General features: G+C 49.8%; 1 protein-coding gene across 1 annotated transcript in view; it reads left to right on the top strand.

Annotated features, from left to right (window-relative positions):
- Positions 1-22,750, top strand: part of PHIP (pleckstrin homology domain interacting protein) — an 863,049-nt gene that overhangs the window by 163,215 nt on the left and 677,084 nt on the right. The window contains exons 10-11 of the mRNA XM_030199061.1: positions 10,987-11,087; positions 11,178-11,218. Of these exons, the coding sequence (XP_030054921.1) occupies positions 10,987-11,087; positions 11,178-11,218 (142 nt within the window). The remainder of the gene's footprint in view (positions 1-10,986; positions 11,088-11,177; positions 11,219-22,750) is intronic.

Raw genomic sequence — 22,750 nt, 5'->3', positions numbered from 1 at the left:
GAGCTCAGTCCTTTAGCTCCCACCACAGGCAGGTACTTGCAGAGGAACTCTCCGCCCTTCTCAGCGCCAATGCAGTCGAGCCCGTGCCACCCGGGCAGGAAGGGCAGGGATTCTATTCCAGGCACTTCCTTGTGGAAAAGAAAACAGGGGGGATGTGCCCCATCCTAGACCTGAGAGGCCTGAACAAATATCTGGTTCGAGAAAAGTTCAGGATGCTTTCCTTGGGCACCCTTCTTCCCCTGATTCAGAAAGACGACTGGCTATGCTCCCTGGATTTAAAGGATGCGTATACCCACATCCCGATACTGCCATCTCACAGACAGTATCTGCGATTCTGTCTGGGAACACGGCACTTCCAGTATTGTGTGCTGCCCTTTGGGCTCGCCTCTGCACCACGAGTATTCACGAAGTGCCTGGTGATGGTTGCGGCGTACCTGCACAAGCTGGGGGTGCATGTGTTCCCGTATCTTGACGATTGGCTGGTGAAGAGCGCCTCGGAGGCAGGAGCTCTTTGGTCCATGCAGAGCACTATTCAACTTCTGGAGCTACTGGGGTTTGTATTAAATTACCCCAAGTCCCATTTCCAGCCAGTCCAATCTCTCGAATTCATAGGAATTTACAGACAGCTTATGCCTGTCTCCCCGAGGCGAGGGCACAGAACCTTTGTCTCTCGCCTCCCGGGCCAGAACGTCCCAGCAGATCACAGCTCGGCAGATGTTGAGACTCCTGGGCCATATGGTCCCTACAATCCATGTGACTCCCATGGCTTGCCTTCACATGAGATCAGCTCAATGGACCCTAGCTTCCCAGTGGTGCCAGGCCACCGGGAATCTAGAATATGCCATCCGCCTGCCCGCCAGTTGTCGCAATTTGGTGCGCTGGTGGACGATTCGGACCAATTTGACCTTGGGACACCCGTTTCAAATTCCTCAGCCGCAAAAAGTGCTGACGACGGATGCATCTCTCCTGGGGGGGGGGGGCCCCATGTCGATGGGCTTCACACCGAAGGGGTGTGGTCCCTCCAGGAAGCAGGTCTTCAGATCAATCTCCTGGAGCTCCGAGCGATCTGGAACGTGTTGAAGGCTTTCAGAGATCGGCTGTCCTTCCATATTATTCAAATCCGGACAGACAATCAGGTTGTGATGTACTACATCAACAAGCAGGGGGTCACTGGATCTCGACCCCTGTATCAGGAAGCCGTCGGGATGTGGCGCTGGGCATGCCAGCATGGCATGCTTCTCCAAGCCACGTACCTGGCAGGCGTAAACAACAATCTGGCCGACAGGCTGAGCAGACTCATGCAACCGCACGAGTGGTCGCTCCATTCCAGGGTGGTACGCAAGATCTTCCGAGAGTGGGGCACCCCCTCGGTGGACCTTTTCTCCTCACAGACTATCCACAAGCTGCCTCAGTTCTGTTCCAGATTACAGGCCCACGGCAGACTAGCGTCAGATGCCTTTCTCCTGCATTGGAGGGAGGGCCTCCTGTATGCGTATCCTCCCATACCCTTGGTGGGGAAGACCTTACTGAAACTCAGGCAAGACCGCGGGATCATTCTGATCGCGCCCTTTTGGCCCTGTCAGATCTGGTTCCCTCTTCTTCTGGAGTTGTCCTCCGAAGAACCGTGGAGATTGGAGTGTTTCCAACCCTCATCTCGCAGAACGAGGGAGCACTTCTGCACCCCAACCTTCAGTTTCTGACTCTCACAGCCTGGATGTTGAGGGCGTAGATTTTGCTGCCTTGGGTCTGTCCGAGGGTGTCTCCCGCGTCTTGCTTCTAGGAAGGATTCCACTAAGAGGAGTTACTTGTTTAAGTGGAGGAGGTTTGTTGTCTGGTGTGACAGCAAGGCCTAGAACCTCGCTGTTGTCCTGCACAGACCCTGCTTGAATACCTTCTGCACTTATCAGAGTCTGGTCTCAAAACCAACTCAGTAAGGAACCATCTTAGTGCAATTAGTGCTTACCATTATCGTGTAGAGGGTAAGCCCATTTCTGAACAGCCTTTAGTCGTTCGATTCATGAGAGGTTTGCTTTTGTCAAAGCCGCCTGTCAAACCTCCTGCAGTGTCATGGGATCTCAACGTCGTCCTTACCCAGCTGATGAAACCTCCTTTTGAGCCACTGAATTCCTGCCATCTGAAGTACTTGACCTGGAAGGTCATTTTCTTGGTGGCAGTTATTTTAGCTCGTAGAGTCAGTGAGCTTCAAGCCTTGGTAGCTCATGCTCTTTATACAAAATTCCATCATAACAGAGTAGTCCTCCGCACTCACCCAAAGTTCTTGCAGAAGGTGGTGTCGGAGTTCCTTCTGAACCAGTCAGTTGTCTTGCCAACATTTTTTCCCCGTCCTCATACCCGCCCTGCTGAACGTCAGTTGCACACATTGAACTGCAAAAGAGCATTGGCCTTCTACCTGGAGCGGACACAGCCCCACAGACAGTCCGCCCAATTGTTTGTTTCTTTCGACCCCAATAGGAAGGGGCTCGCTGTCTGGAAAAGCACCATATCCAATTGGCTAGCAGATTGCATTTCTTTCACTTATGCCCAGGCTGGGCTGACTCTTGAGGGTCGTGTCACGGCTCATAGTGTTCGAGCCATGGCAGCATCAGTGGCCCACTTGAATTCAGCCACTATTGAAGAGATTTGCAAGGCTGCGACATGGTCATCAGTTCACACATTCACATCACATTACTGCCTCCAGCAGGATACCCAACGTGACAGTCGGTTTGGCAGTCGGTGCTGCAGAATCTGTTTGGGGTTTGAATCCAACTCAACCCTCCTGGGCCCGGTTTATTCTGTTCAGACTGCATTCCCAGTCAGTTGTTCTTCGTAGGTCAATTTCTGTTATGTCCTCGCCGTTGCGAGGCCCAATTGACCCTGTTTATTGTTTTGAGTGAGCCTACTGTCCTCGGAGAACACCTGCTACAGGTATGTATCACTCGCTACCAGCAGGTGGAGATAAAGAACACTGAAAGACCATAGTGCCTCTAGGACGGCTAGCCCCAACTGCCTTCAATATTTCTCTATCTCCCAGCAGGTGTGGACGTAACTTGATCAGCTCCTGGATTTCAGACTGCCTGGGGTGGCTCCTGTGCTTTGCCAGTTGAGCATGGGTGGCTGGTGGTGCCCACTTTAAAGGCATATAGGTTCGCCCTCTCCCTGCCTTACCCATTCCCCCGCCTCCCGGAGTCCCTCTGTTGCTGCCTGCCTCCAACTTTCCTCACAGCGTTAAAAAAAAAATAAAAAACAAAAAGAGCGCGCTTTTACTGTGTGGCTGTTCTGAGGCTTTTTCCAGTGATTCTGGTTCTGTGCAGCTTGACCGGAGCTCGTAGACTTGGTCCTCTGAGGTGAGAGTGGTGCCCAGCTCCTCCGTGGAGGTCCCATGGACGCCGTTACTACTACTACTCATTGGCATTTCTATAGCGCTGCCAGGGTTACGCAGCGCTGTACAAGTTTAAACATGGGGAAGGACAGTCCCTGCTCAAGAGAGCTTACAATCTAAAGGCAAAAACTATGTAGTCAGTGTAGGTATCAGGAATGGGAAGGTGGTTAGGTGCCAAAAACAAGGGAGAAGAGGTGGGCCTTGAGTAAGGACTTGAAAATGGGCAGGGAGGGCGCATGGCGTATGGGCTCAGGAAGTCTGTTCCAGGCATAAGGTGATGCGAGGCAGAAGAGGCGGAGTCTGCAGTTAGCGGTGGTGGAGAAGGGTACAGAAAGGAGTGATTTGTCCTGAGAGCGGAGGTTACGGGTGGGAACATACAGGGAGAGGAGGGTAGAGAGGTAATGGGGGGCTGTAAATTGAGTGCACTTGAAGGTCAATAGGAGAAGCTTGAACTGTATACGGTAGCGGATCGGGAGCCAGTGAAGCGACTTGAGGAGAGGAGTGATATGAGAGTATCGGTTCACGCGGTAGATAAGACGTGCGGCGGAGTTTTGGACAGATTGAAGGGGGGATAGGTGGCTAAGCGGGAGGCCAGCGAGGAGAAGGTTGCAATAGTCAAGATGAGAGGTAACGAGCGATTGGACGAGGGTTCGGGTAGTCTGTTCAGAGAGGAATGGGCGAATTTTGCTAATATTATAGAGTAAGAAGCGACAGGTCTTAGCTGTCTGCTGGATATGGGCAGAGAAGGAGAGGGAGGAGTCAAAAATGACTCCGAGATTGCGGGCTGAAGAGACGGGGAGGATGAGGGCGTTGTCAACAGAGACAGAAAGTGGGGGAAGAGGAGAAGAGGGTTTGGGTGGAAAGACAAGGAGCTCAGTCTTTGCCATGTTCAGTTTCAGATGTCGGTTGGACATCCAGGCAGCGATGTCTGAAAGGCAGGCCGAAACTTTGGCCTGGGTTTCGACTGTGATGTCGGGAGTGGAGAGGTAAAGCTGGGTGTCATCAGCATAGAGATGGTACTGGAAAGCATGTGATGAGATCAACAAGCCCAGGGAAGAGTTGTATATCGAGAAAAGAAGCGGTCCAAGGACAAATCCTTGAGGGACCCCAACAGAGAGCGGGACGGGGGTGGAAGAAGAGCCATTAGAAAATACTCTGAAGGTGCGTTGGGAAAGATACGAGGAGAACCAGGAGAGGACGGAGCCCTGGAACCCAAATGAGGACAGTGTGTCAAGAAGTAAATTATGATTGACGGTGTCAAAGGCGGCAGATAGGTCGAGGAGGATCAGGATGGGATAGTGACCTTTGGATTTGGCAAGGAACAGGTCATTGCAGACTTTAGAGAGTGCTGTTTCTGTTGAGTGTAGTGGGCGAAAGCCGGATTGAAGCGGGTCGAGGACGGCCTGAGAGGAGAGGAAGTCAAGGCAGCGGCTGTGGACAGCACGTTCAAGTAATTTGGAGAGGAAGGGTAGAAGAGAGATGGGGCGGTAGTTGGAGGGACAGGTGGGGTCAAGTGATGGTTTTTTGAGGAGTGGTGTGACTACAGCGTGCTTGAAGGTGTCAGGGACAGTGGCAGTGGAGAGAGAGAGGTTGAGGATGTGACAGATTGAGGGGTTAACTGTAGGAGAGATGTTGGTAAGCAGATTGGTGGGAATGGGATCAGAGGAACAGGTGGTGCACTTAGAGGAAGAAAGAAGGCGAGCAGTTTCCTCTTCGGTGATCTCAGGGAAGGAGGAGAAGGAGGCCAGGTTAGGTTGGTTGAGGGAGTGGGTTAAGAAGTCACAGGGAGGAGAAGGCTTGGAAGTGAATTCAAGGTTTATCTTCTGCACTTTATCGCGGAAGTAGTCAGCTAGTGTTTGAGGAGAGAGTGAGGGTGGGGTGGGAGCGGAGGGTACTTTAAGTAGGGAGTTGAGGGTGGCGAAGAGGCGACGAGGGTTGGAGCCAAGAGAATTGGTTAATTGAGAATAATATTCCTGTTTGGCAAGGAATAGGGAGGACTGGAAGGAGGATAGCATGAATTTGTAATGGGTGAAGTCTGACAGGGTGCGAGATTTCCTCCAGAGTCGTTCAGCAGAGCGGGTGCAGGAGCGAAGGTAACGGATGCAAGGGGTTAACCAGGGCTGAGGATTAATGCGCTTAGTGGGGCGAGAGACAGACGGTGCTAGGGTATCCAGAGCAGTGGAGAGAATTTCATTGTAGGTAGAGACAGCCGTGTCGACAGATTCAGAAGACGAGATGGAAGGGAAGAGAGTGGAGATGTGAGAGGATAGGGTAGGGGGGTCGACAGCTTGGAGATTCCTGAAGGCAGTGGTTATAGTTGGGCGAGGTTGAGGGGGAGGGTGATGAAGAGTGAGGGTGATTAGGTGATGATCTGAGATAGGAAGGACTGAGGTGCCGAAATTGGAAGGTGAGCAGGAAGAGAAGAGAACGAGGTTGAGACAATGGCCATCATGGTGAGTAGGGGTGGTAGAGCATAGTCGGAGGTTAAAGGAGGATATTAGAGTGAGGAATTTAGAAGCGTAGGGGTTGGATGGGTTGTCAACGTGAATGTTAAAATCACCAAGAATGAGGGATGGAGATGCGGGATCAAGAAAGACGGTGAGCCAAGCGTCGAAGTCAGTAAGGAATGAAAAGAGGGGCTTATCAGGGGGGCGGTAGATGACTGCAACTCTGAGTGGTAATGGGTAGAATAGCCGGATGGAGTGAGCTTCAAAGGACAAGAAGCAGTGAGACTGCGGTAGGAGGAGGGGTTGGAAACTACAGGAGGTCGAGAGAAGTAGCCCGATGCCTCCACCGCGGCCATCTGGGCGGGGAGTGTGGGAGAAGAGATAACCTCCATGACAAAGGGCCGCGACTGAGGCAGAGTCGTCAGGGGAGAGCCAGGTTTCAGTTAGGGCGAGCAGTTGGAGGGAACGAGAGATGAAGAGATCGTGGGTGAAGGGCAGTTTGTTGCAGATCGAGTGGGCATTCCACAAGGCGCATGAGAAGGGGAGGGAAGAGGGGGGGAGGAGGGGAATAGAGACGAGGTTGGAGATATCACGGAATCGTTTGCATGGATTTGAGGAGGACAGGTGAGGGGGGGCCTGGATTAGGATTAATGTCTCCCGCGGATAGCAAGAGGAGGAGCAAGAGAGTGCGGAGGAGGGTGGGGGAGGTCGGGCGACGAAGGCGGGGTGCACTTAGGAGGAATGGTGAAGGGTTAATGGTAGGAAGGAGGTGTTGGAGATTAAGGGCTAGGAAGGAGGAGGGGGACAAGAGAGATGGTGAGGGATGGGGGTGAATAGGGTATTGCCGTAGCGGGCAGGACGGGAGGGAACAGAGGTGGGCAATGAGTTCCAGCGGTAGACAGCGGTAAGGGGAGGGGAAAAAGATTAGGAAGGGACAGGGCAAGGAAGAGGATGTGGACAGGGGCCATAAGTAGTGATTGCGGTGTGACAGGTGTAAGTGTAGTGACTGAGGTGAGAAGCAGATAGAGCGAAGAGCCGGAGGCTTGGAATTGGAGGGATTGATGGACTGGAGTGTGGGTAAGTCAGTGGCTGGCAAGTTAGCAGGCAGGCAAGTGAGGCAGTGGCTGCCAAGCTTGCAGGCGGGGTGGAGCAAGCTGGTGCGGATGGACAGGAATGAGCAGGGAGAGGCAGGGGGGCAGGTAAGTCAATGGCTGTCAAGTTAGCAGGTTGGCAGGTAAATAAATGGGTGACAAGCTAGCAGGCGGGTTGGAGCATGATGGGGCTGATGGACATGAACGAGCAGGGAGACGCTGGAGAGCAGGTAAGTCAAGGGCTGACAAGTTAGCAGGCAGGCAAGTAAGTCAATGGCTGACAAGCTAGCAGGCGGGCTGGAGCATACTGATGCAGAAGGATAGGAACGAGCAGGGAGAAACTGGACAGCAGGTAAGTCAATGGCTGATGAGTTAGCAAGCTAGTAAGCTAGTAGGCAGGCAAGTAAGTCAATGGCTGACAAGCTAGCAGGTGGGCTGGAACAAGCTGGTGCAGATGAACAGGAGCGAGCAGGGAGTAGCTGGAGCAAGCAGGCTGTGGCAGATTGACTGAAACAAGCAGGGAGAAGCTGGTTCAGGTGGATTGGAACATGCTGGAGCAGATGTACTGGAGCAGGCAGGCTGGAGCAGGTGCTGGAGTAAGCAGGGAGAAGCTGGTTCAGGCAGACTGGAGCAGGTGTACTGGAACAAGCAAGGAGGAGCTGGATCAGGCGGACTGGAACACGCTGGAGCAGGTGTACCGGAGCAAGTAGGCTGGAGCAGATGGGCTGGAACAAGCAGGGAGAAGCTGGTTCAGGCGGACTGGAACACGCTGGAGCAGATGTACTGGAGTAGGTAGGCTGGAGCAGGTGTACCGGAGCAAGTAGGCTGGAGCAGATGGGCTCGAACAAGCAGGGAGAAGCTGGTACAGTCGGACTGGAACACTGGAGCAAGCAGGGGAAGCTGGATCGGCGGACTGGAACAAGATGGGATCATGCAGACTGGAACGAGCTGGAGCAGGCGAACTGGAACGAGCTGGAGCAGGCGGACTGGAACACACTAGAGCTTTTGGACTGGAACAAGCAAGGGGGAAGCTGGATCGGCGGACTGGAACAAGAAGGGCTCAGGCGGACTGGAACAAGCTGGAATCAGGCGGACCGGAACAAGCTGGATCAGGCGGACCGGAATAAGCTGGGATCAGGCGGACTGGAACAGGCTGGGAACAGGCGGACCGGAACAATCTGGGATCAGGCGGACCGGAACAAGCCAAGCTGGGATCAGACGGACTGGAACACGCTAGGGCAGCTGGATTGGAACAAGCAGGGGGGAAGCTGGATCAGCGTACTGAAACAAGCTGGAACCGTCAGACTGTAGCAGGCAAGCGGAGAGAAGCTGGCTCGGGTGGACCAGGGACTAGGGAAAGCTGGAGCAGCTGGGCTCCTCTCAGAGCAAACCGAGCTGGGCTGCCCGCCACCCCGACAGCCCAGTGTAGGAGCGGACAGTGTACGACGCGGTCAAGTAGGGCAGCAGGGCAGAGTAGGGATCGCTGGACAAGAGAAGTGGGTCAGAGAGAGGATCCATACGAGGGCCTAGGGATCGGCTGCCACAGGTCACCTGGCTCGCCACTCACTCTTGTCAGAGAGATCTACGCAGGGCCCATGGAGTACCTGCCCCAGATCACCTCGCTCCCCACTCTCCTATGCCAGAGGATCGACAGGAGGGCTGAGGGAGCAGCCGCCCAGGACCCCTGGCTCACCACGCTCGGAAGGACCAGCACTACAGGCAGGGAGATGACTCGCAGCACTCCCAAGTGCTGACGAGCCGCTGCCCTCTGCCTCGCCGCCCCACTCAGATCTCCCGGCTCACGCTGCACCGGCCACCAGGCAGCGGAAGGAGGGAGGGACAGCTCGGTCCCGCGGCGCCCTGCCTCCTGACGGTCGCGCTGCTCTTGTTAATCGGATCCGTTGCCGATCCGATTCACCTGTCCTGCACCGCCGGCCTCCCGCCTCTATGCCCGACCAGGCCAGCGATCAAAGCGAAGCTCCGACCAGGCCAGCGATCAAAGCAAAGCTCCGATCCCACCACAGCACAGTACCCCAGCGATCAGCTCCCTCCGTTCGCCGCTACCACATCCGCTGCGCCGTCGGCCGTAGCCTGGCCGCTGACCCGCTGGGTCCAAGCCGAGCCTCGGGCCCGCGTGGGTCGCGCAGTGCAGGGCAGTGTAGGGCAAGCTGGACCGCACACGCGTGCAGCTCCGTTTGGACCGTTACCGTCCACGCTAGGTATGGAGCTGTTAAACGCACACGCATGCAGCTCCGGTTGGACCGTTCACCGTCCACGCTAGATATGGAGCTGTTAAACGGGGCCTTAGAGTGGAGGACTCCGATTGTCCGGAGGAGCTCCTCTCGGCACATCCGTTCAGTCGGCCATCTTTGTCAACGCCATTCCGATCGGGGTAAGTTTTGGCGCGAAGCCGCCATTTTATTGCTATATTCCTGTCCTGTCGGACGATGGCTGCTGAAGGAGTTAAGTGCTGCTCCCATTGTAGTAAAACAGATCAGCAGCGGGGCTGTGTAAAACGTGCTCCTTATACGCTCACGCTAGTATGAGCATGGCGAGCGATGTTTCTTCCCGCTCTATGGAGCTGGCAGCGGGCGCCATTTGGATAGCACCGCATGTCATGACCCTCGCGGTTGCAGAGGAGTCTGAGTGCAGGGGGACGCCTCGTTTAGAGGCTGCCAGAGGGAGCTACTACATCCGTTTCTCCCTAATTCGGAGGTGGAGGGTCAGGGTGAGTTTTTCTCTCCCCTGAGTTTGTGCTGTTAATGCATAAGGCTTTCATACTGAAAAGAGCTCTGCCGCAGGTGTCTGACACTGCGTTGCATCCTGGCTTACCTCCGGGGTGTTGATGCCCCGGGGATGACTTCAGAGGCTATTTCCTCCCCCCCCCGAGCTTGGAAACCCGCTAAACAAAGACAGGTAAATTCCCCCTCTGAAAGTGGCGCATATCCTGCGTATCTGCTTTCAGGTCGGTCTCCGCCTGAAGTGTTTAAGGTGCATTCCACAAGAGCCATCTCCTCGTGGGCTGAAACGGGTGCACTCTCTCTTCAAGAGATCTGTAGTGGGGGCTACTTGGCTTCTCAGCTCTCATTTGGTCCGGCATTATAGGCTGGATGTTGCATCCCTCTTCCCTTTTCCCCCAAGAAAAAAAAAATTCACTGTGGACAATTTGGGACAGGTGGGGAAGGACAAGTGAGAGAGGTCTCAGCTGCTGGCTTCTAGTTTTTGGGTTGGGTCCTAGATTTAATGAAAATTATCAAGGCACAGATAATGGAATATGTTTTATAAATTCATAAATAAAATGTACTAATTTAGGATATGAGCAGAAATCAACCACAACCTATTCATATTTACTATCTTGTGTTTACTCTATAATCTTTAAATAAAACCACTATTCTTTCAAAAAAGTACAGAGACGGGGGTACTCCATGAAATTACATGGTAATATTTTAAAACATTAGGAGAAAATATTGTTTCAATGAATAGATAAGCTCTGGAACTTGTTGTCAGAGGATGTAGTAAAAGCAGGTTAGTATATCTGGTTAAAAAAAAGTTTGGACAATTTCTTGGTGGAAAAGTTCATAAACTGCTATTAAGGTAGACAAGGGGGAAGACCATTACTTATTATTTATTATTATTATTTATTGCATTTGTATCCCACATTATCCCACCTCTTTGCAGGCTCAATGTGGCTACAATGTATCATGGATAGTGGAAATGAAAGGAGAATTGACATTTAGTGGTTACAGAAAGTATTTTGGATTGCACGATAATGGACAACATGATAATGATACAATGTAAGGGCATTCTTAACATTATTAGATATAGGTGGGGATTTCACATGTTTTGGTCTTTGTGGTATATAGTATGGAATCTTGCTACTATTTGGAATTTTTGCCATGTACTTGTCATCCGGATTGGCCACTGTTGGAAGCAGGATACTGGGCTGTATGAACCTTTGAACTGACTCAGTATGGCAGTTCTGAAGTTCTTATGTAATATGCCCAAGTTTGATAGAAACTAAGAAGCTTAGCATTAGTACTATGACACTTTCTGTTTTCACTTTTCTTAGGTGGAATGTTCTTGGCAACTGGAAGCACAGACCACATTATAAGAGTTTATTATTTTGGATCAGGTCAGCCTGTGAAGATATCAGAGCTAGAATTCCATGCTGTAAGTATTTTTTAAAATGTTTAAATATTTTATTGACTATTTTAAGTTTTACTTAATGTAACTTTTATTCATTTTTGTTTTTTTGTATAGGACAAAGTTGATAGTATTCAGTTTTCTAATAGCAGTAACAGGTAAGTAGACCAAGCATATTTGTGTCTTCTCCCTGTTTGTTGTAGTGGTGAATACTGTATGTTTTATTTGCTATATCAGAAAGATGTTCATGGCTTATTTACTTTGGGGTAAATATTCAGCTGGCAGTGGTGAGCATTTTACTGATCGCTGCCTGTATTATATGTCCAAGCTTCGACATTGAATATCCAGTTTAAGTGGATCCAGCTAACACATAGTTGGTTAAATCGATATTCAGAACTTAAGTGGCTGTGGATTACTACATAAAGATTGGACTGTCCTGAATATTGGCACTTAACCGGCCAACTGCTGATTCTGCCCCCTCCCTCCCTCAAAATAGCTGGTTTTTACTTAGGCGCTAACTCTAATTTTCAGCGGTGATAACTGGTTAAGTGCTCCCGAAAATTAGTAGATAGCCCCATGCAAGCGATTGAACTGGTCAGTGGTCATTTGTGGCCGGTTAAATTGTTTAGAATATCGACCAGTTTGTTTTTATTCTGCTTCACTGAAGGATTATTTGGATATAAATATTTTCAATAAATACTGGTGTACTTTTCTTCCCACATTCTTCCTGCTTTATAAACTGTACATTTAGGGAACAATATTCAAAGTGTCCACATAAGGACAAAAAATATGGTACTTCACACTTTTCAAAATACATGTGTACTTTTATTAAAGCTTGCCATAGATACCGAGTACATATGGGTGTTTGCGTTGGTAGTTTTTCTTGGGAAATAACTTGCATATATCTGAAAATGTGGCCTACCCACATACTCTTTGTTCCACAAACTAAGCATGTTCTGTGTGAATGCTACTTCTAATTGTGTCTGAATGTATGAATGTTGTAGAATAAAGCTTATAATTTTGGTGCATTGAGGACAGACATTTTTCAGAATGCTGATGTGTTCATGTAAATGACTACTTCTCTGAGGACAAGCAGGATTGCAAATCCCTTGATGCGTGCCATGTTATCTGATGGAGTCTGGTGAAAGAAAAAGCTTCATTAACATCAGATAGTTTTTTGAAACTTTTAGTGCCTCAAGTGCGCATGTGCTGTTTACTTTTGTGCTATGTTGTGTGGGGCACCTTTGTTTTTCTTCTTCTGTAGACCCCGTGAAATGTGTCAAGTTAGAGCCTGTCAAGTACCAATTTCAGGCCTTTTCAGGTTTTTCTCAGTTTTTTTGAGTTGCACATGAGGTTGTGTGTTCCCCTTAGCTCTTTTAATTATTTCTTTTGTCCGTTTTTGAAATGTTTTGTTCTTCCACATTTTGCCCTTGTTACCCCTTTTTGATGCTTGGTGTTCTGACTGGGCCTTCTGTTTTTGAATATCATGTCATTTGTTTCACTACAGCTGTGTGTGTGTGGTTTTTTTTTTTCACAGCCTATCTCTGATAGAAGCTTAAAAGAAAATGGGGTGGTGTGAATATTTATAATTGCTTCTTGTAGTGCCTTTAAAACTGATCATGAACTCTCTCATTGCCATTTTTGTGTTCCCAGTTGACCTTGGCTTTGTAGCCAAGAAAAGAAGAGAGAGGATCTATGGAATTTCTAACTTTAGTTTGTTGTCATTGGTGTCAGAGAGATCAGTGCAGTAGAACTGAGGAGCTGCAATGGGGCACTGGATACATTGACACCAAGAGATCACTGATTTTCCTTGGTGTCAAGCATCAACAGAGTCAAACCTCACGAATGTGTGTAAAACCAACAGTCAGGAGTGAGGAAACGTAAAGAGGAAACCAAAACAAATCCAGACAATCAGGCCTTCTCCGAGGACAAGCAGGCTGCTTGTTCTCACTGATGGGTTACGTCCACGGCAGCCCCTCCAATTGGAAAACTTTACTAGCAAAGGCCTTTGCTAGTCCTCGCGCGCCGATGCGCACCGCGCATGCGTGGCCATCTTCCCGCCCAAACCGGCTCGTGTTCGTCAGTCTTCTTTTGTCTGCGCTTGGGACGGTCGTGTTTTGCGCCCCTCAAGTTGACCCTCGCGCGTCTTCGCGTTTTTTGCTCAAAAAAAAAAAAAATTAGAAGAAGACCTTTACGGTCTTTTCCCTTTTCCCGTGTTTCCAGCTTTTGCCCCGCTAAGTTTCCTTTCGTTTTCGGGGTAGGCCTTTTTGAGGCCTCGGTTCGGGTTTTTTCTCTCCCTATTTTTGGTGCCTTTACCGCCATTACGAGTTTTGATTTCGGTGGCGTGATTTTTCCGTCCATGTCATCGAAGTCTCCCAGCGGCTTCAAGAAGTGCGCCCGGGTAATCTCGCTCACTGATAGGCACGCGTCGTGTCTTCAGTGTCTGGGGGCTGGGCACTGCCCGCAGGCCTGTAGTCTTTGCGCCCTTTTACAGAAGAGGACTCAGGTAGCGAGATTGGCCCACTGGAACGTGTTGTTCTCGGGCTCTTCATCGGCAACAGCACCGGGGGCATCGAGTGCATCGACGTGGACAGCTTCAAGACCTTCGACCTCGGCATCGACTGCATCGAGGCATCGACCCTCTGCATCGTCGGTACCGAGACATCGAAAGGCTGCGTCGGCGTCGGTGGTACCGGGACCTCCACTAGTGCTGATGTCGTCGGACGGTGGTGCTTCGACTGGAGTGCAGGTGAGGGCTGTCCATTCCCCTGCTGGTGGCGGTGAGCCTTCGGTTGGGTCTCCCCCTACCCTGAGGGCTCCTGCGGTACAGCCCCCCCGAGACCGACCTTCTTCGGCCTCGGCCCCGAGGAAGCGACGGCTGGATTCTACGTCCTCGTCGGTACCGGGAAGTTCCGGTGACATGCTTCGTTTGAAAAAGTCAAAGAAGCATCGACACCGGTCTCCTTCCCGCATCGGTACCGAGAGCTCTGGGTCGCCGAGGGAGTCGGCACCCAGTAGGCATCGGCACCGGGAGGACCGCTCACCCTCTGTTCAGGAGGTGTTGATGCGCTCCACCTTGGACAGCCCGGAACAGCCTCCACGCCCGGAACAGACTCTGACTTCGACGCCTGCATCGGCTTCCATGTCTTTCTCCACAGCCGCTCTGCACGAGAGTCTCCGGGCCGTTCTCACAGAGATCCTGGGAGAGCTGTTGCGCCCTTCCCCTCCGGTACCGGGGGTGCTTGCGCCACCGGTACCGTCGAGTGAGGCGCCAGCTGGCCCCTTGCCCGGGGTGAGGTCTCCAACATCGGTGCCGCTTGCGGTACCGACTGCGGTCGCCTCCCAGGAAGGCTCCCTGACGACGTCAGCGGAGGGAGCTTCACCGGTGCGGGCGAGGGAGTCTACCTCTCGACGCTCCCACCGTGGCCGTGTTTCCACGGAGTCGAGTCGGGCACGGCTTCAGACACAGGTTCATGAACTTGTGTCTGATACCGATGGTGAGGCCTCGTGGGAGGAGGAAGAGGACATCAGATATTTCTCTGACGAGGAGTCTGATGGCCTACTTTCCGATCCCACTCCCTCCCCTGAAAGGCAGCTTTCTTCTCCCGAGAGTCTGTCTTTTGCGGGCTTTGTCCGGGAGATGTCTACGGCCATCCCCTTTCCGGTGGTTGTGGAGGACGAGCCCAGGGCTGAAATGTTTGAGCTCCTGGACTATCCTTCTCCACCTAAGGAAGCGTCCACAGTACCCATGCATCATGTCCTAAAAAAGACATTGCTGGCGAACTGGACCAAGCCTCTAAGTAATCCCCACATTCCCAAGAAGATCGAGTCCCAGTACCGGATCCATGGGGACCCAGAGCTGATGCGCACTCAGTTGCCTCCCGACTCTGGTGTGGTGGATCTGGCCCTAAAGAAGGCTAAGAGTTCTAGGGAGCATGTTTCGGCGCCCCCGGGCAAGGACTCTAGAACCTTAGACTCCTTTGGGAGGAAGGCCTACCATTCTTCTATGCTCGTGGCCAAAATCCAGTCTTACCAGCTCTACACGAGCATACATATGCGGAACAATGTGCGGCAGTTGGCGGGCTTGGTGGACAAGCTCCCTCCTGAGCAAGCCAAGCCATTTCAGGAGGAGGTCAGGCAGCTGAAGGCGTGCAGAAAATTCCTGGCCAGAGGGGTATATGATACCTTTGATGTCGTGTCCAGGGCCGCTGCTCAAGGTGTGGTGATGCGCAGACTCTCATGGCTGCGTGCCTCCGACCTGGAGAATAGGATCCAGCAGCGGATTACAGACTCCCCTTGCCGAGCGGACAATATTTTTGGAGAGAAAGTTGAACAGGTGGTAGAGCAGCTCCACCAGCGGGATACCGCTTTCGACAAGTTCTCCCGCCGGCAGCCTTCAGCATCTACCTCCTCAGGTAGACGTTTTTATGGGGGAAGGAAGACTGTTCCCTACTCTTCTGGTAAGCGTAGGTACAATCCTTCTTCTCGACAGCCTGCGGCCCAGGCTAAGCCCCAGCGTGCTCACTCTCGTCAGCAGCGTGCGCCTCAGCAAGGCCCCACAGCTCCCCAGCAAAAGCAGGGGGCGAGCTTTTGACTGGCTCCAGCAGAGCATAGCCGACATCAACGTGTCAGTGCCGGGCGATCTGCCGGTCGGGGGGAGGTTGAAAGTTTTTCACCAAAGGTGGCCTCTCATAACCTCCGACCGTTGGGTTCTTCCAATAGTCCGGCAAGGATACACCCTCAATTTGGCCTCCAAACCTCCAAATTGCCCACCGGGAGCTCAATCCTACAGCTTCCAGCACAAGCAGGTACTTGCAGAGGAACTCTCCGCCCTTCTCAGCGCCAATGCGGTCGAGCCCGTGCCATCTGGGCAAGAAGGGCTGGGATTCTATTCCAGGTACTTTCTTGTGGAAAAGAAAACAGGGGGGATGCGTCCCATCCTAGACCTAAGGGCCCTGAACAAATATCTGGTCAAGGCACCCTTCTTCCCATGATTCAGGAAAACGACTGGCTATGCTCTCTGGAATTGAAGGACGCCTACACGCACATCCCGATAATGCCAGCTCACAGACAGTATCTGCGATTTCAGCTGGGGCACACGTCACTTCCAGTACTGTGTGCTACCCTTAGGGCTCGCCTCTGCGCCCAGAGTGTTCACGAAGTGCTTGGCTGTAGTAGCAGCGGCGCTTCGCAGGCGGGGAGTACATGTGTTCCCCTATCTCGATGATTGGCTGGTGAAGAACACATCTGAGGCAGGAGCTCTACAGTCCATGCAGATGACTATTCGCCTCCTGGAGCTACTGGGGTTTGTGATAAATTATCCAAAGTCCCATCTTCTCCCAGTACAGAGACTTGAATTCATAGGAGCTCTGCTGGTTTCTCGGACGGCTCGTGCCTATCTCCCAGAGACGAGAGCCAACAACTTGTTGTCCCTCGTCTCGCGGGTGCAAGCGTCCCAGCAGATCACAGCTCGGCAGATGTTGAAATTGTTGGGCCACATGGCCTCCACAGTTCATGTGACTCCCATGGCCCGCCTTCACATGCGATCTGCTCAATGGACCCTAGCTTCCCAGTGGTTTCAGACTGCTGGGGATCTAGAGGACGTGATCCACCTGTCCACGAGTTTTCTCAAATCCCTGTATTGGTGGACGATTTGGTCCAATTTGACTCTGGGACGTCCTTTCCAAATTCCTCAGCCACAAAAAGTGCTGACTACGGATGCGTCTCTCCTGGGGTGGGGAGCTCATGTCGATGGGCTTCACACCCAGGCAAGCTGGTCCCTCCAGGAACGCGATCTGCAGATCAATCTCCTGGAGTTACGAGCGGTCTGGAACGCTCTGAAGGCTTTCAGAGATCGGCTGTCCCACCAAATTATCCAAATTCAGACAGACAATCAGGTTGCCATGTATTACATCAACAAGCAGGGGGGCACCGGATCTCGCCCCCTGTGTCAGGAAGCCATCAGCATGTGGCTCTGGGCTCGCCGTCACGGCATGGTGCTCCAAGCCACATATCTGGCAGGCATAAACAACAGTCTGGCCGACAGACTGAGCAGGATTATGCAACCTCACGAGTGGTCGCTCAACTCCCGAGTAGTGCGCCAGATCTTCCAGGTGTGGGGCACCCCCTTGGTAGATCTCTTTGCATCTCGAGCCAACCACAAGGTCCCTCAGTTCTGTTCCAGACTTCAGGCCCCCGGCAGACTGGCATCGGATGCCTTCCTCCTGGACTGGGGGGAAGGTCTGCTGTATGCTTATCCTCCCATACCTCTGGTGGGGAAGACTTTGTTGAAACTCAAGCAAGACCGAGGCACCATGATTCTGATTGCTCCATTTTGGCCGCGTCAGATCTGGTTCCCTCTTCTTCTGGAGTTGTCCTCCGAAGAACCGTGGAGATTGGAGTGTTTTCCGACCCTCATCACACAGAACGAAGGGGCGCTTCTGCATCCCAACCTCCAGTCTCTGGCTCTCACGGCCTGGATGTTGAGAGCGTAGACTTTGCCTCTTTGGGTCTGTCAGAGGGTGTCTCCCGCATCTTGCTTACTTCCAGAAAAGATTCCACTAAGAGGAGTTACTTTTTTCTATGGAGGAGGTTTGCTGTCTGGTGTGACAGCAAGGCCCTAGATCCTCGCTCTTGTCCTACACAGACCCTGCTTGAATACCTTCTGCACTTGTCTGAGTCTGGTCTCAAGACCAACTCTGTAAGGGTTCACCTTAGCGCAATCAGTGCATACCATTACCGTGTGGAAGGTAAGCCGATCTCAGGACAGCCTTTAGTTGTTCGCTTCATGAGAGGTTTGCTTTTGTCAAAGCCCCGTCAAACCTCCTACAGTGTCATGGGATCTCAATGTCGTTCTCACCCAGCTGATGAAACCTCCTTTTGAACCACTGAACTCCTGCCATCTGAAGTACTTGACCTGGAAGGTCATTTTCTTGGTGGCAGTTACTTCAGCTCGTAGAGTCAGTGAGCTTCAGGCCCTGGTAGCCCAGGCCTCTTACACCAAATTTCATCATAACAGAGTAGTCCTCCGCACTCACCCTAAGTTCTTGCCAAAGGTTGTGTCGGAGTTCCATCTGAACCAGTCAATTGTCTTGCCAACATTCTTTCCCCGTCCTCATTCCTGCCCTGCTGAACGTCAGCTGCACACATTGGACTGCAAAAGAGCATTGACCTTCTATCTGGAGCGGACACAGCCCAACAGACAGTCCGCCCAATTGTTTGTTTCTTTTGATCCCAACAGGAGGGGAGTGGCTGTGGGGAAACGCACCATTTCAAATTGGGTAGCAGATTGCATTTCCTTCACTTACGCCCAGGCTGGGCTGGCTCTTGAGGGTCATGTCACGGCTCATAATGTTAGAGCCATGGCAGCGTCAGTGGCCCACTTGAAGTCAGCCACTATTGAAGAGATCTGCAAAGCTGCGACATGGTCATCTGTCCACACATTCACATCTCATTACTGCCTGCAGCAGGATACCCGACACGACAATCGGTTCGGGCAGTCAGTGCTTCAGAATCTGTTCAGGGTTTAGAATCCAACTTCACCCCCCTAGGCCCATGTTTTATTCTGTTTCAGGCTACACTCTCAGTTAGTTGGATAAGTTGTTAGGTCAATCTCAGTTATGTCCTCGCCGTTGCGAGGCCCAATTGACCATGTTTGTTGTTTTGAGTGAGCCTGGGGGCTAGGGATACCCCATCAGTGAGAACAAGCAGCCTGCTTGTCCTCGGAGAAAGCGAATGCTACATACCTGTAGAAGGTATTCTCCGAGGACAGCAGGCTGATTGTCCTCACAAACCAGCCCGCCTCCCCTTTGGAGTTGTGTCTTCCCTTGTCTTTGTCTTGCTACATACGGGACTGACGAACACGAGCCGGTTCGGGCGGGAAGATAAGTACATAAGTACATAAGTAGTGCCATACTGGGAAAGACCAAAGGTCCATCTAGCCCAGCATCCTGTCACCGACAGTGGCCAATCCAGGTCAAGGGCACCTGGCACGCTCCCCAAACGTAAAAACATTCCAGACAAGTTATACCTAAAAATGCGGAATTTTTCCAAGTCCATTTAATAGCGGTCTATGGACTTGCGAGGACTAGCAAAGGCCTTTGCTAGTAAAGTTTTCCGATTGGAGTGGCTGCCGTGGACGTCACCCATCAGTGAGAACAATCAGCCTGCTGTCCTCGGAGAATACCTTCTGCAGGTATGTAGCATTCGCTTTTAGTGCTTTGAAAATGATGTAAACCAGTTGTTGCTCAACGTGGCTGTGTTTTGGCAGACGTGCCTTTCATCAGGATCCTTATCTATCATAAAAATAAATATATGCATATTAATATACTTATCTATAAAATACAGTACACCAATGAAATACAAAATGAAACAATAAATAAATGATTAAAACTGAACATAGATAATATCTACTAATAAAAAATCAATCAAAAATAAGTAATCAATCAAAGCTGTAACATAAAAAATAAATAAAGAAAATAAATTGATTAATTAAAAGATTAATTTAAAATGGTGCGCAAATAGCAATAAGTTAAAACAAAAAAAATAAATATGAAATAAGGCAACTATACCCTTTTCTGCAATGCTAATTAAAATGCATACATTATTAACCGCAGAAAAAGAAGTGAAAAAATGAAGACTGTTACAAATATAGTACACATCTATTGATAAAAGAAAAAAAAACTTGATAAAATGGGTCTTATAGCGTAGTAAGCAAAATAACAATTGGTTAATATATCATGTATTATTATCCATAACGGGATGATAGTAACAATATGTGATTACAATAATGTACAGTGTTATAAATAAATGACAACTGAGAGGTAGCACATCCAGTGACCTCAATTAGGTGTTGTTATTATTATTATTATTTATATCATTTATACTCTTTCCCGCTCGTTAACTAAGGGGTGGGGGAAGTAGAGTATTTGCATAGGTTGCTGAGTTAGCTTCAAAGAGCTTGTTTAAAAAAGGCCCCTTAGATTCAAAACTATATAAAGAGGAAAGGTCCCACTGAACTTACTTTCTGAGAAGTTCTGAGAGAAGAGGACATTTCTCTGGTAAGTGAACATTATTTTGCATTGTGCTTTGGTAACTAAAAGATTGGGGTTTAAAGGAGAAATTGTAGGTTAGTGATAGGCAGAATACAAATATAAAAAAGCAAATTTTATCAACTAATCTCCATAGTCTTTTCCCCTTAGTTTTAAAACTTGAACTTTGTACCACAGCATTAACAGCCTCTAGCAGGCACTGCAGGATCTAGTTTAGTCTTCCCGCCCACCCCTAGGACAACTCTTCATTTATAGTCAGTTATTGTAATTAGGATAACAAGGAAGGAGTGCTCTTACAGAGTTTCAAATACATTCCATTACCATCTAAGAAGGAAACAGTAAATAAATCACACAATATACCATATAAACTAAGACATTTTTATATTAGGCTAATATCCTTAATACTTTAGCAAGTTTTAAATTATTGAAAAACTCAAAAATACTAAGATGGAGTCAGCAGTCCTGCAGCGAGACGGGTGCTATGCAGTCTTTTGCATTGAGTGTCACATGTATGATTATCTCCCAGTTGGTGAGCGGTTATATGTATGTGCCCGATGCAAAGAGCTCCTAGCTGTCAGAGAACAGATCTGTTCTCTTGAGGCTAGAGTAGCAGACTTGGTGGAGCTGAGGGAGACAGAGAGGTACATAGAGGAGACCTACAGGGATGTTGTAGAGAAGTCCCACCTCCAGTCTGGTAGCCCCTGTGCTACCTTGGAGGAGAGAGGTCTCCTAGAAGGAGAGCATCACCCTGAAGTAAGAAGTACTCCTGTAGCCAGGACCTGCCCACCAGGGGATGTACTATCCTCTCGCACTGAGGATGTGTCTCCAAATGCTGCCCGGGAGGGAAGGGTTAGGATAGCTGTTGTAGTTGGTGATTCGATCATTAGGCATATAGATAGCTGGGTGGCTGGTGGGTGTGAGGATTTCCTGGTGACTTGCCTGCCTGGTGCGAAGGTGGCGGTCCTCATTCACCACCTAGATAGGATTTTAGATAGTGCTGGGGAGGAGCCAGCTGTCTTGGTACGTGTGAGTACCAATGATATAAGAAAATGTGGGAGAGAGGTTCTGGAAGCCAAATTTAGGCTCTTAGGTAGAAAGCTCAAATCCAGAGCCTCTAGGGTATCATTTTTTGAAATGCTACCTGTTCCACGCGTAGGGCCCAAGAGACAGGCAGAGCTCCAGAGTCTCAATGTGTGGATGAGACGATGGTGCAGGAAAGAAGGTTTTAGATTTGTTAGGAACTGGGCAACATTCTGAAAAAGGGGGAGCGTATTCCGAAAGGTTGGGCTCCACCTTAACCAGGGTGGGACCAGGCTGCTGGCGTCTGCATTTAAAAAGGAGGTAGAGCAGCTTTTAAACTAGAAACGTCAGGAAGGCCGACAGTCACTCAAAAGCACATGGTTCGGGATGAGGTATCTTTCAAAGATATCACCAAAACAGGGAGGATAGGATATCCTGATAGTGAGGTTGCAAAAGAGATCGTAGTAGATCAGGTGTCCTAAAATAAAAATCAGACAAAAGATGCAAATTAATACTGTCAAGTACTAAGCATGATGTAAATAGGAACAACAAACAGTGTTTGAAATGTCTATATGCAAATGCCAGAAGCCTAAGAAATAAGATGGGAGAGTTAGAATATATTGCACTAAATGAAAAAATTAGATATAATAGGCATCTCTGAGACCTGGTGGAAGGAGGATAACTAGTGGGACACTGTCAAATTATATCGTAGTGATAGGATAGATCGAATTGGTGGAGGGGTAGCATTGTATATTAAGTTGAGCCTTGAATTAAATAGGTTGAAAATTCTGCAGGAAACAAAACACACCTTGGAATCCCTATGGATTGAAATTCCACGTGTAAAGGGGAAAAGGACAGTGATAGGAGTTTACTACCGTCTGCCTGACCAGGATGAACAGATGGATGTAGAAACGTTAAAGGAAATTAGGGACACAAACAAACTGGACAACACAATAATAATGGATGATTTCAATTACCCCAATATTGACTGGGTAAATGTAGCATCAGGGCACACTAGGGAGGTAAAATTCCTTGATGAAATAAAGGACTGCTTTATGGAACAGCTGGTACAGGAGCCGACGAGAAGGAAAACTTCTAGACCTTGTCCTTAGTGGAGCGCCTGATCTGGTGTGGGAGGTAATGGTGCTGGGGCTGCTTGAGATCATAATATGATCATATTTGATATTAGCTTTGAAGTAAGTATACATAGGAAATCCAATACATTAGCGTTTAACTTTAAAAAGGAGGCTATGATAAAATGAAAAGAACAGTGAAAAAAAATCTTAGAGGAGCGACTGCGAGGGTCAAAAATTTAGATCAGGCGTGGATGCTGTTCAAAAACACAATCCTGGAAGCCTAGGCCAAATATATTCTGCATATTAAAAAAGGAGGACGGAAGACCAAACGACAGCTGGCATGGTTAAAAAGTGAGGTGAAGGAAGCTATTGGAGCGAAAGGAAAATTCTTCAGAAAATGGAAGAAGGAACTGACTGAAAGTAATAAGAAACAGCATGAGGAATGTCAAGTGAGATGCAAAGCGCTGATAAAGAAGGCTGAGGGACTTTGAAAAAAGATTGCGTTGGAGGCAAAAATACCTAGTAAAAATTTTATTAGGTATAT

This window comes from Microcaecilia unicolor, chromosome 3 (assembly GCF_901765095.1).
Source record: "Microcaecilia unicolor chromosome 3, aMicUni1.1, whole genome shotgun sequence".
NCBI lineage: Eukaryota > Metazoa > Chordata > Amphibia > Gymnophiona > Siphonopidae > Microcaecilia > Microcaecilia unicolor.
The sequence above is the reverse complement of the archived record's forward strand: the minus strand, read 5'-3'. Positions and strand labels throughout refer to the sequence as shown.